Raw genomic sequence first — 12,588 nt, 5'->3', positions numbered from 1 at the left:
TTTAAATATGAAATTTGGTCAGCTTTTCTGTTTTATGTTTTTTGCTGTCTGTATGCTGTCAAAGAAATCTTCGTTTATCTCCAAGTGGTGAAGATTTTCTTCTAGAAACTGTATAGTTTTGGCCGGGCGTGGTGGCTCATGCCTGTAATCCTAGCACTTTGGGAGGCCGAGGTGGGCAGATTGCTTGAGGTCAGGAGTTCGAGACCAGCCTGGCCAACATGGTGAAATTCCATCTCTACTAAAAATACAAAAATTAGGCCAGGCGCCGTGGCTCATTCCTGTAATCCTAGCACTTTGGCAGGCTGAGATGGGCGGATCACCTGAGGTCAAGAGTTCAAGGCCAGCCCAGCCAACATGATGAAACCCCGTCTCTACTAAAAATATAAAAATTAGCCAGGTGTGGTGGTACGCATCTGTAGTTTCAGCTACTCGAGAGGCTGAGACAGGAGAATCACTTGAACCTGGGAGGTGGAGGTTGCAGTGAACTGAGTTCACACTGCTGCACTCTAGCCTGGGTGACAGAGCAAGACTCCGTCTCAAAAAAAAAAAAAAAAAAATTAGCTGGGCGTGGTGATGCTCACCTGTAATCCCAGCTACTTGGGAGGCTGAGGCAGGAGAATCACTTGAACCTGGGAGGCAGAGTTTGCAGTGAGCTGAGATTGCACCAACGTGCTCCAGCCTGAGCAACAGAGTGAAACTCCATCTCAAAAAAAAAGAAACTGTTTAATATAAAATCACCTTTAAGTTGAGGTAATTTTTAGGTTTTTTTGGCGTGGTATGAGATAGGGATTGGCGTTCTTTATTTTTAAATTTGGGTGTTCAGTTCTTCCAACAGTTTTTTTGAAAAGACTTTCCTTCCTTCATTGAATTCTTTTGATACTTTTGTTAAAAATCAATTGTGGGGCCAGGCACAGTGGCTCATACCTGTAATCCTAGCACTCTGGAAAGTCAAGGCAGGTGGATCGCTTGAGCCCAGGAGTTCGAGACCAGCCTGGGCAACATGGTGAAACCTCATCTTTACGAAAAGTACAAAAAATTAGCTGGAGTTGTTCGCCTGTAGTCCCAGCTATGTGGGAGGCTGAGGTGGGAGGATCTCTTGAGCCTGGGAGGTTGAGGCTGCAGTGAGCCATGTTCACACCACTGCACTCCAGCCTGGGTGATGGAGTGAGGATGGAGTGAGACCCTGTCTCAAAAAAAAGAAAAATCAATTGTGGGTCTGTTTTCTGGGTGCTCTGTTCTGCTCCATTGAACTCTTCTCATATTTGTATTGTGCTCCTCACTAATGTAGTAGCTTTATGATAAGTCCTAAAATCAGGTAGTGTAAGTCCTTAAATTTTATTATTATTATTATTTTTTTTTTTGAGACAGAGTCTCGCTCTGTCTCCCAGGCTAAAGTGCAGTGGCGTAATCTTGGCTCACTGCAACCTCCGCCTCCCGGGTTCAAGCGATTCTCCTGCCTCAGCCTCCCTAGTAGCTGGGACTACAGGTGCATGCTGCCACGCACGGCTAATTTTTTGTATTTTTAGTAGAGACGGGGTTTCACTGTGTTAGCCAGGATGGTCTCGATCTCCTGACCTCGTGATCCACCCGCCTCGGCCTCCCAAAGTGCTGGGATTACAGGCATGAGCCACCACGCCCAGCTGTCTTTTGCATTTTTATGTAAATATTGAAATCTATCAATTTGAAATTGAAAGTCTTATCAAGTAGCTGGGATTACTGGTGTGCACCACCACGCCCAGCTAATTTTTGTATTTTTAGTGGAGACGGGATTTCACCATGTTGGCCAGGCTGGTCTCAAGCTCCTGACCTCAAGTGATCTGCCTACCTGGCCTCCCAAAGTGCTGATATTACAGGCATGAGCCACTATGCCTGGCCGAGAGTTTTTACTTTTTTTTTTTTTTTTTTTTTTTGAGACAAAGTCTCACTCTGTCTCCAGACTGGAGTGCAGTGGTGCGATCTTGGCTCATCAAAACCTCCGCCTCCCAGGTTCAAGTGATTCTCCTGCCTCAGCCTCCCGTGTAGCTGGTATTACAGGTACCCACCACCACGCCTGGCTAGCTTTTGTATTTTCAGTAGAGACACGGTTTTGCCACGTTGGCTGGTCTCGAACTTGTAACCTCCGGTGATCTGCCTGCCTTAGCCCCCCAAAGTGCTGTGATTATAGGCGAGAGCCACCGTGCCTGGCCAGAGACGGGGTCTTGCCATGTTGCCCAGGCTGGTCTCAAACTCCTGGGCTCAAGCAATCCTCCTGCCTTGACCTCCCAAACTGTTGGGATTACAGGCACGAGCCACCACTCGTGGCAGCTGAGAATTTTTATAATCACTAGGTGTTGGGTTTTGTATTTTCTGTATCAAATGATATGATCATATGATTTTGTTTCTTTAGCCTGTTAACATGGTGGATTACAATGATTGATTTTCTTTTCTTTTTTTTAATTTTAAGCCCACGAGCCTAGTTTATGACATTCCACTGGGCAAAACTCCTGTCTCCAGCACTGAGTATGGCCCAAGCCCCACAGCAGTTGCCAAGGGACCCAACTGCCCTGCCTGCCTCTAGCTCCCAGCATTGCTACTGGGGAGGCCAAGGGTACTGAAGTTTGTCCCACTGTCCCCTGTCCATACGTGTCAGAGGGGCCAGGCCGTCATGGTGGGGTGGGGCAGTATAGTTGTGGCCCAGGGCTTGTGAGTAGGCCTCCTACTCCACAGCGTAGGTGCAGGAGGAACTCTGGAAGCTCTGCTCTCTGTCAGTGAGACAGCTTCCAAGGTGTTCTTGAGTAGCAGACATTGTCCCGCAGGAAGGGTGATCCCAAGGCCATGAACGCCCTGTTCCAGGGGAGGCCTTTTTTGTAGATGGGCATGAGGGTGCAGGGACCCCAGTGGGTCAAGTACTGGTTGAGTTGGGGTTTGCCCTTTGGAACAACTCCTTCAGGGAGCTGAGGCCTGTGACTTGGTAACAGACCTGCTCGGCAGGCCATCTTCACACACTCCTCGATCTTGCAGTGCTCTTCCCATCACAGGCCTGTGATCTTTTGGGGCAGCATGCCTCCATGAGGCTGGATGAACTGGCTAAGCGGCAAAACATCATCATAGTTTTACTTGTGGTTCAGGTTCCAGTGGCAGATGGGGCACTGGCCAGAGGGGTTAAGAGGATTTGGACTCTCCTTCGAGTCGCTGTGATACAGCCTTCAATTATAGTTGTCTTTCCTTCTTGGATCTCCACCACTTCCCTGAACCCGCGAGCTGGAAGCTGAGACCAGCTGGTCCCTGCTGGGGGCCTGCTAGGAGCCCACAGGGAAGCTGCCCACAGCCAGACACCAGAGCCTCAAAGGCCGCCATCTTGAAAAACCAACCCTGACTTCCACAATGATTGATTTTCAAATGTTGAACCAGCTTTGCAGAACTATAATAAACCCAAGTGTGGTGTGTAATTCTTCTTATACATTTCTGGATTTGATTTTCTTATATTTTGGGAGGGGGTATTGTATCTCTGTGAGATATATTGATCTGTAGTTTTAATTTCTAATGTCTTTATCTAGATTTGCTATTAGGGTAATGCTGGATTCATAGGATGGGTTAGGAAATGTTCCCTCTGCTTCTATGTTCTGGAAGAGATGGGGGTCTTCTATAGTAAAAAGGTTTTGTTTTTGTTTTTGTTTTTTGTTTTTTGTTTTGAGACAGAGCAAGACTCTGGAGTGCAGTGGCATAATCTTGGCTCACTGCAACCCCTGCCTCCTGGGTTCAAGTGATTCTCCTGCCTCAGCCTCCCGAGTAGCTGGAATTACAGGTGTGCGCCACCACACCTAGCTAATTTTTGCATTTTTAGTAGAGACAGGGTTTCACCATGTTGGCCAGGCTGGTCTCGAACTCCTGACCTCAGGTGATCTGCCTGCCTCAGCCTCCCAAAGTGCTAGGATTACAGACGTGAGCCACCGAAAAAGTTTTAATTTTGGTGAAGTCTGGTTTATTATTTTTTCTTTTATGGATTGTGGTTTTGGTGTCATGTCTAAGAACTCTTTGCCAAGCACTAGGTCCCAGTATAGATCTTCTCCTGTATTTTTTCTAATATTTTTATATTTAAATTTGTGATTCATTTTGAATTTTTTTTTTTTTTAATAAAGTGTGAGGTTTTAGGTTGAGGTTAATTTTTTTGTCTGTGAATATCCAGTTGGTCCAGTGCCATTTGTTGCAAAGTCGATTCTTCATTGAATTACTTTTACAAAAATCCACTTTGGGATATTTGTGTTGATCTCTTTCTGGGTTTTCGGTTCTCTTCTATTGATCTGTGTGTCTGTTCTTCCATAGGTACCCTGTCTCAAGTATTGCAGTGATCAAATAAGAAGTTTAATATCAGGTAGAGTGATCACTCTTACTTTGTTCTTCTAGTTTCTTTGCCTGATCATATATATTAGGATAAGTTGTCTATATCTACACAAAAATCTGGTTGGGATTTTTATGGGAATTGTGTTAAATCTATAGATCATTTTGGGGAAGATTGACATCTTTACTATGTTAGAGCCTTCCAACCCATGAACGTGCTTTGTCTCCCCATCTATCTAGATCTTCTTTGATTTTTTTTCCATTGGCATTTTGTAGTTTTCAGTGTACAGATGTTATACTTGTTTTGTTGGATTTATGTTAGGCGCCTCTTGTTTGCGGGAGTGATTGTAAATGGTATATTTTTAATTTCAGTTTCCACATGGTCGTTGCTAATCTATAGGAATACGATGGATTTTTATGTGTTCATCTTGTATCTTTCAGTCCTCCTGGACTCACTTATTAGTTATATGATCATTTTTATAGATTCCTTTGCATTTCATACATAGAAAACCATGTCCTTGGCAAATGGGGTAATTTTATTTCTTCCTTACCAGTCTCTGTGCTTTTTACTTCCTCTTCTTGCCTTGTACTGGACAGAATGTTTGATTACTTTTTGAGAACCAAAAATTATTTACTTATTTTAAAAATCAGTTTTTACTTAAATATAAAACATTCTATTGCTTAGTTACAGCAAATTGTAATAGCAAGTGTTTACTGCATGTCAGGCATTGATGTCAGTGCTTTATCTTTATTAAGACAGTAAGTGTCATTATCAAGCCCATTTTATAGATGTGGAAACTAAGACACAGAGAGGTTATGTAAGTTTCCGAAGGTCATGTATTGTATAAGTGGCAAAGCTGGGATTTGGACTTGTGTGGTCTGACTCCGTAGATTGGGCTCCTACTACATCCACTGTGGAAAAAGCCTAGCTTCCATTGTAGCTGAGCCTGTTTTATGCTTCAGTGGAAGAACTAGAGGGGGAAGAGGAGTCAAGAGAGAAATGGAGAGGATATTGGAACATGAGAGACACAAGGCTTGAACAAGAGAAATTATGAGACCTGGGGTATAAAAAGAAAAGGGGAAAGATCACTGAGAATATGAGAACCAGGATGTGCCTGAAGCAGCAGGTCATGGAAAGCATGTAAGGGACAGCAGCCCACACCACTGTCCACTCAGGCCTTGGCTGCCTAATCCTGGGTCCTGGCCTGCTGTCTAGACTTTTTGTCCTCCCTCCTACACTGTGCCACGCGGCCTGACTGCCTGGGCTGCTGGCTATAGATGTGACATCCCTCCCAAAACTTCTCACACACTCAAGGCTTTCAGTATCTACACCTAGTTTCCTACTCTTAGCTCAGCGCCATTATTATTCTGTACTGCTTCTGCACTTCTGTGCTGGGTTTTATTAAATCTCTTTTATAGTCCAGCTCTCAGGGGAGGGTGCTAGGAAGCTCTGGCTTGGTAGCCTTGCAGTGTGTTTCCTCCAGCCCCTACTGTCATCTTTGATTTGATAGAAGCTTAATTAGTTTAGCTTTAGAACCTGGAATATACATTACCAACTCCTAGAGTGCCAAGGACCACTTGGAAGGTGGACAAGAAGATGGATGTATACCTGAGAATAGGAGGAAGAAGCTGAGTCAGAGAAGAGGTACTCAGGGTGATCAGAGGCAGCTGGGAATAATGTGCAACTGTTCCCCAAAGTCTGCAGAGTGAAGTTAAAAATGTAAAGCAAGTCCGAGGCAGGCAGATCACTTGAGGTCAGGAATTGGAGACTAGCCTGGCCAACATGGTGAAACCCCATCTCTACTAAAAAGAAAAAATACAAAAAAAATTAGCCAGGTGTGGTGGTATGTGCCTATGGTCCCAGCTACTTGGGAGGCTGAGGCAGGAGAATTGCTTGAACCCGGTAGGCAGGGGCTGCAGTGAGCCGAGATCACGCCACTGCAGTTCAGCCTGGGCAACAGAGTGAGACTCCGTCTCAAAAAAAAAAAAAAAAACAAAAACAAAAAAACAAACAAAAAAACAAATCTAGGGCAAGTTAGGAGTGTCATGGAATACCCATAGGCTGAAGTTGGTCACTGAGCAAATAATGCTTGAATTCAGTAGAAGTAAGTTGATTGGTGACTCCCTTGGTATCTGAGGGCAATGCCACCTTTCAAGTGTAACTAAAGATAAAACACCACTGAATACTCATTTACAAGAGACTTGAAGATGAAAAAGCATATGGTGTATGTTTTTTTGAGACAGGGTCTCGCTCTGGTCACCCAGGCTGGAGTGCAATGGTGTGATCTCAGCTCACTGCAGCCCTGACCTCCTGGGATCGGGCGATCCTCCTACCTCAGCCTCCTGGGTAGCTGGAACTACAGGTGCACACCACCATACTTGGCTAATTTTTGTTTATCTTTCATAGAGACAGGGTCTCACTGTGTTGCTTAGGCTAGTCTTGAACTCCTGGGCTCAAACAATCCTCTCACGTCAGCCTCCCAAGTAGCAGATCCATTTATTTTTTTTTTTTTTTGAGGCGGAGTCTCACTCTGTCATCCGCGCTGGAGTGCAATGGAGTGATCTTGGTTTACTGCCACCTCTGCCTCTCGGGTTCAAGTGATTCTCCTGCCTCAGCCTCCCGAGTAGCTGGGACTACAGGCGTGTGCCACCACGCCCAGCTAATTTTTGTATTTTTAGTGGAGACAGCGTTTCACCATATTGGCCAGTCTGGTCTCGAACTCCTGACCTCAAGATAACCTCCCACCTTGGCCTCCCAAAGTGCTGGGGTTGCAGGTGTGAGCCACCGTGCCCAGCCTAAATCAATTTCTTATGTAGCTAGATTCTCCAAGACCACCAGTTCCATTCTCCCTGTGAATCTTTTTTTTTTTTTTTTTTTTTTTTTCCATTTTCAGAATCTGGATCCAGGGAACCCTGCCAAGATCAACATCCTGTTGATTCTTTTTTATTAATTTTATTTTTTTTGCACACAAAACAATAAACATTTTCTAAAAATACATACAAACAAAAAGATGCATATCAAACATATTAGGAAGGTTGCACATGGGAAGACAGGGAATAGAAATGGGGGGTGGGAATTAAAGAAAATAAATGAGAGAGGGACTTTGTAGGGATCAATGATAATAACTGCATCCTCTATTTGACAAAGAAGAAGGAGAAGGAAGAGGAAGAAAAATAAAGTGGGATAAAGGATCAGAAAGGGAGGAAAATAGAAAAAATTAGAGTATGACTCCAGGGTAGACCCGTTTTGTTGTCGCTGGGTTGGTTGGTTCATTTGTCTGTTGTATTTTTCATATGTTTCGCCATGTTGGCCAGGCTGGTCTCGAACCCCTAGCCTCAAGTGATCAACCCGCCTCGGCCTCCCAGAGTACCGGGACTACAGGCGTGAGCCACCACGTCCAGCCCCCACATTGCTTCTGGCCTCCGTGGTAGACCTCCCAGACGGGGCGGCCGGGCAGAGGTGCTCCCCACATCCCAGACGGGGCGGCCGGGCAGAGGCACTCCTCACCTCCCAGATGGGGCGGCTGGGCAGAGACGCCCCCCACTTCCTAGACGGGGTGGCGGCCGGGCAGAGGGGCTCCTCACTTCCTGGACGGGGCAGCCGGGCAGAGGCGCTCCTCACATCCCAGACAATGGGCGGCCGGGCAGAGGCGCTCCTCACTTCCCAGACGGGGTGACCGTGCAGAGGCGCTCCTCACTTCCCAGACGGGGCGGCCGGGCAGAGGCGCTCCTCACTTCCCAGACGGGGCGGCCGGCCAGAGGCACTCCCCACCCCCCAGACGGGGCGGCGGCCGGGCAAAGGCTGCAATCCCAGCACCCTGGGAGGCCAAGGCAGGCGGCTGGGAGGCGGAAGCTGCAGTGAGCCAAGACCACGCCACCGCACTCCAGCCTGGGCAACACCGAGCACCGAGTGAGCGAGACTCTGTCTGCAGTCCCAGCACCTCGGGAGGCCGAGGCAGGCAGACCACTCGAGGTCAGGAGCTGGAGACCAGCGTGGCCAACATGGCGAAACCGCGCCTCTAGCCAAAGGAGAAAAACCAGGGAGGGGTGGTGGCGCGCGCCACCCACGCAGCCCGCAGGCCGGGGCAGGAGAATCACGGGAGCCAGAGGCAGGGAGTCTGCAGCGTGCCGACTATACTGCAGCCTGGGCCACAGACGGAAGAAAAGAAAAAGAAAGAAAAGAAAAGAGAAAAGAAGGAAAGAAGGAAAGAAAGGAAGGAAGGAAGGAAGGAAGGAAGGAAGAAAGAAAGAAAGAAAGAAAAAGGAAGGAAGGCCCTCCCTGTTAATCTTAATGGTGACTTGATTAGTATGAATTTATTGGTTGATTTAGGGACCAGTGACTTTCGAGGATGTGGCTGTGCTTTTCACTGAGGCAGAGTGGAAGAGACTGAGCCTTGAGCAGAGGAACCTATACAAAGAAGTGATGCTGGAAAATCTCAGGAATCTGGTGTTGTTGGGTAAGGACATGTTCTCTTCTTTCATTTTTCCGTTCAAGTATTTACTGACCATATTCAGTGTGCCAGCCAATGTTTTAATCTCTTAGAACATATCAGTGAATAGAATAATAAAGCATTTCTTCTCTCGTGGCGCTTATATTCTAGTATAGGTAGACTGACAACATACAATAAGCAGCATATATAGGTAAATTATATATGTCAAAGGATAATAAGTGCTACATAGCTAAAAAAATATATATGTATAAGATATATAAATATAAGTAGAGCAGATTAAGGGAGATCTGAAGTGCTGGGTATGGAGGCAACTGGCTGAACTTTTAAATTGCATGATCAAGGTAGGCCTCTGTGAGGAAGTACATTTGAGCAAAGGCTTGAAGGAGGTGAGGAGGTTGGATATGTGGGTCAGGTGGGAAACTGCTCCAGACAAGGGGAAAGCAGTGCCAAGGCCCTGGAGGCAGGAGCATATCTAGTCCTTTGGAGGAAAAGCAAGGAGGCCAAGGTGGTTGGAGTACAGAGAACAAGGAGGAGAATAGTAAGAGATGCCTTCTATGACCTAGAAGTTGGAAATGTTTAACATTTAAGGTATAAATCTGTCAGTTTGATGTTTTATAGATTACTGGATTATCAGGGAACCTGCCCCAACAATCACCTAGGTTCTTTTCTATTTTCCTAAGTGTCGGCTGGCTTGAGAAATAAAAGGACAGAGTACAAAAGAGAGAAATTTTAAAGCTGGGCGTCCGGGGGAGACATCACACATTGGTAGATCCGTGATGCCCCACAAGCCACAAAAACCATCAAGTTTTTATTAGGGAGTTTCAAACGGGGAGGGAGTATATGAATAGGTGTGGGTGACAGACATCAAGTACTTAACAGGGTAATAGAATATCACAAGGCAAGTGGAGGCAGGGCGAGATCACAGGACCACAGGACCAAGCGGAAATTAAAATTGCTAATGAAGTTTTGGGCACCACTGTCACTGATAACATCTTATCAGGAGACAGTGTTTTGAGATCAACCGGTCTAACCAAAATTTATTAGGTGGGAATTTCCTCTTCCTAATAAGCCTGGGAGCGCTATGGGAGACTGGAGTTTATTTCGCCTCTGCAATCTCGACCATAAGAGACAGGTATGCCCCGGGGGGGCCAGTTCAGAGACCTACCCCTGGGTGCGCATTCTCTTTCTCAGGGACATTCCATGCTGAGAAAAGGAATTCAGCGATGTTTCTCCCATTTGCTTTTGAAAGAAGAGAAATATGGCTCTGTTCTGCCCGGCTCACCGGCGGTCAGAGTTTAAGGTTATCTCTCTTATTCCCTGAACAATTGCTGTTATCCTGTTCTTTTTTCAGGGTGCCCACATTTCATATTGCTCAAACACACATGCTGTACAATTTTTGTAGTTAACGCAATTATTACAGGGTCCTGGAACGATATACATCCTCCTCAACTGACAGGATTAAGAGATGAAAGTAAAGACAGGCATAGGAAATCACAAGGGTATTGATTGGGGAAGTGGTAAGTGTCCATGAAATCTTCACAATTTATGTTTAGAGATTGCAGTAAAGACAGGCATAAGAAATTACAAAAGTAGGCCAGGCGCGGTGGCTCACACTTGTAATCCTAGCACTTTGGGAGGCTGAGGCGGGCGGATCACAAGGTCAGGAGATCGAGACCACGGTGAAACTCCGTCTCTACTAAAAATACAAAAAATTAGCCGGGCGTTGTGGCAGGCGCCTGTAGTCCCAGCTACTCGGAGAGGCTGAGGCAGGAGAATGGCGTGAACCCGGGAGGCAGAGCTTGCAGTGAGCCGAGATTGCGCCACTGCACTCCAGCCTGGGTGACAGAGCGAGACTCTGTCTCAAAAAAAAAAAAAAGAAATTACAAAAGTATTAATTTGGGGAACTAATAAATGTCCATAAAATCTTCACAATCCACGTTCTTCTGCCATGGCTTCAGCCGGTCCCTCCGTTTGGGGTCCCTGACTTCCCGCAACACTGGATATCATACGTCATGTTTTTATCCACTTATTTAAAAACTAAAACTGATTACTAGGTTAGCAAATACAAAATTATTCTGGATATTCCTGAGTTCTTGATGAGAGTCAGATTTTCAAAGTTCCTCACATTTCTCTCAGCATCTTTCTCAAGGTTTGTCTTCATCTGGCAAAGCTATTAATTAAATAGTTCTGATTTGTTCTCTTTGCATCTGCTTAGACCTATTTTGCACTGCTTTAATCTAATTTGAATTGGCCTCATTTCAATCCTAGTTGCTTATTTCTATTTCAGTGTAGATTCATCCATTTAAGTTAGCTTTCAATTGGCCAATCTGATTTGGTCTTGTTTCATCTGGTCTTGTTACTCTCTATCTTTATGCTCATACATTTTGTTGATTCTGAAGAATATGTTAAAATTGCCTTAAAATAATCTGATTCAAATTAATCTTGACCCTGAAACTTTGGATCTCACTGGATCCATTTCAGGTGTTAAACTGTTTTCGTCCTTGATCCATCTTTCCCTTTGTCTCTATATCACTTTTTTTCTCTTATTGCTGAATTATTTAAAGCAAATCTCAAATATCATGACATACCACTCCTGTTATATCACAGTGCAACTCCAATAAATAGAGACATTTTATTTTATTTTTTTTGAGATGGAGTTTCACTCTTATTGCCCAAGCTGGAGTGCAGTGGTGCGATCTTGGCCCACTGCAACTTTTACCTTCCGGGTTCAAGCGATTCTCCTGCCTCAGCCTCCCGAGTAGCTGGGATTACAGGTGTGCACCACCACAGCCGGCTAATTTTTTGTATTTTTAGTAGAAACGGGGTTTCACCATGTTAGCCAGGCTTGTCTCGAACTCCTGACCTCAGGTGATCCGCCCGCCTCGGCCTCCCAAAGTGCTGGGATTACAGGTGTGAGCCACTGCGCCCGGCTTCACATTTTCTTATATAACCACAGTATCATGATCAGAACTCACAAAGTTATCAGTAGTGCTTCAGTATCATCCAGCACCTAGTCCATGTTCAAATTTACCTGATCATCTCAAAAGTTTTTTTGCAAATTTGAATCGGGATTCAGATGAGATCCACACATTTCATCTTCTAAAAAATTCTCTTAATTTATATCAATTTCTTCTCTCTCTCCTTTATTTTCCCCTGTAGCCCATGGATCTGTTTGTAATGTTCTGAATCTAGAATATAAATCTATTTTAGATAATATCATAATTTTTGCATGGTAGATTGTAAATCAAGAGAAAATAGTTTTGAGTTTTACCAAGAGGTGTTCACCAATATGAAAAAAAAATACATCACTCATGGCAGTGCTGGTTGTGGTGTTTGAGTAACCGCTTGCATAGCACACTTAGGTCTGTCACCACTAGAACACGCATAGTCATCAATAACGCACACCCATGTGTGTCTGCATTTGTAGCTATCATGTCCACAATGATCTTCCTGTAAGCACTTGATTGATCTGGTATGTCTCATAATGTAGCCCTGTCAAGAGATTACATATTGAAATGAATATTTTTATTGTAAATTACTTTTTTTTTTTTTTCGAGATGGAGTTTTGCTCTTGTTGCCCAGGCTGGAGTGCAGTGGTGCAATCTCGGCTCACCACAACCTCTGCCTCCCTGGTTCAAGTGATTCTCCTGCCCCAGCCTCCTGAGTAGCTGGGATTACAGGCACGTGCCGCCACACCCGGCAAATTTTTGTATTTTTAGTAGAGACAGAGTTTCACCATGTTGGTCAGGCTGGTCTCAAACTACTGACCTCAGATGATCCGCCTGCCTCTGCCTCCCAAAGTGTTGGGATTATAGGCATG

The 12,588-nt window shown here is 45.2% G+C and overlaps 2 protein-coding genes and 1 pseudogene across 4 annotated transcripts in view; 1 reads left to right on the top strand and 2 right to left on the bottom strand.

The window, feature by feature from the left end:
* Positions 1-12,588, top strand: part of ZNF589 (zinc finger protein 589) — a 33,820-nt gene that overhangs the window by 12,332 nt on the left and 8,900 nt on the right. Inside the window, 1 exon segment of the mRNA XM_003257004.4 lies at positions 8,648-8,774. Within this exon segment, the coding sequence (XP_003257052.4) occupies positions 8,648-8,774 (127 nt within the window).
* Positions 2,261-3,651, bottom strand: LOC105740275 (annotated as a pseudogene).
* Positions 11,652-12,588, bottom strand: part of NME6 (NME/NM23 nucleoside diphosphate kinase 6) — a 41,478-nt gene continuing 40,541 nt past the window's right edge. The window contains exon 6 of one of the 3 annotated variants that reach the window (XM_030811873.1): positions 11,652-11,956. In XM_030811873.1, the coding sequence (XP_030667733.1) occupies positions 11,886-11,956 (71 nt within the window). In that variant the 3' untranslated portion in view covers positions 11,652-11,885. Of the gene's footprint in view, positions 12,261-12,588 lie in introns of all 3 variants that reach the window. The other 2 variants (XM_030811874.1, XM_004087907.3) reach the window with 2 other exon arrangements.

This window comes from Nomascus leucogenys, chromosome 4 (genome assembly GCF_006542625.1).
Source record: "Nomascus leucogenys isolate Asia chromosome 4, Asia_NLE_v1, whole genome shotgun sequence".
Classification (NCBI taxonomy): domain Eukaryota; kingdom Metazoa; phylum Chordata; class Mammalia; order Primates; family Hylobatidae; genus Nomascus; species Nomascus leucogenys.
Note: the sequence above shows the minus strand (reverse complement) of the source record. Positions and strands in the feature narration are given on the sequence as shown.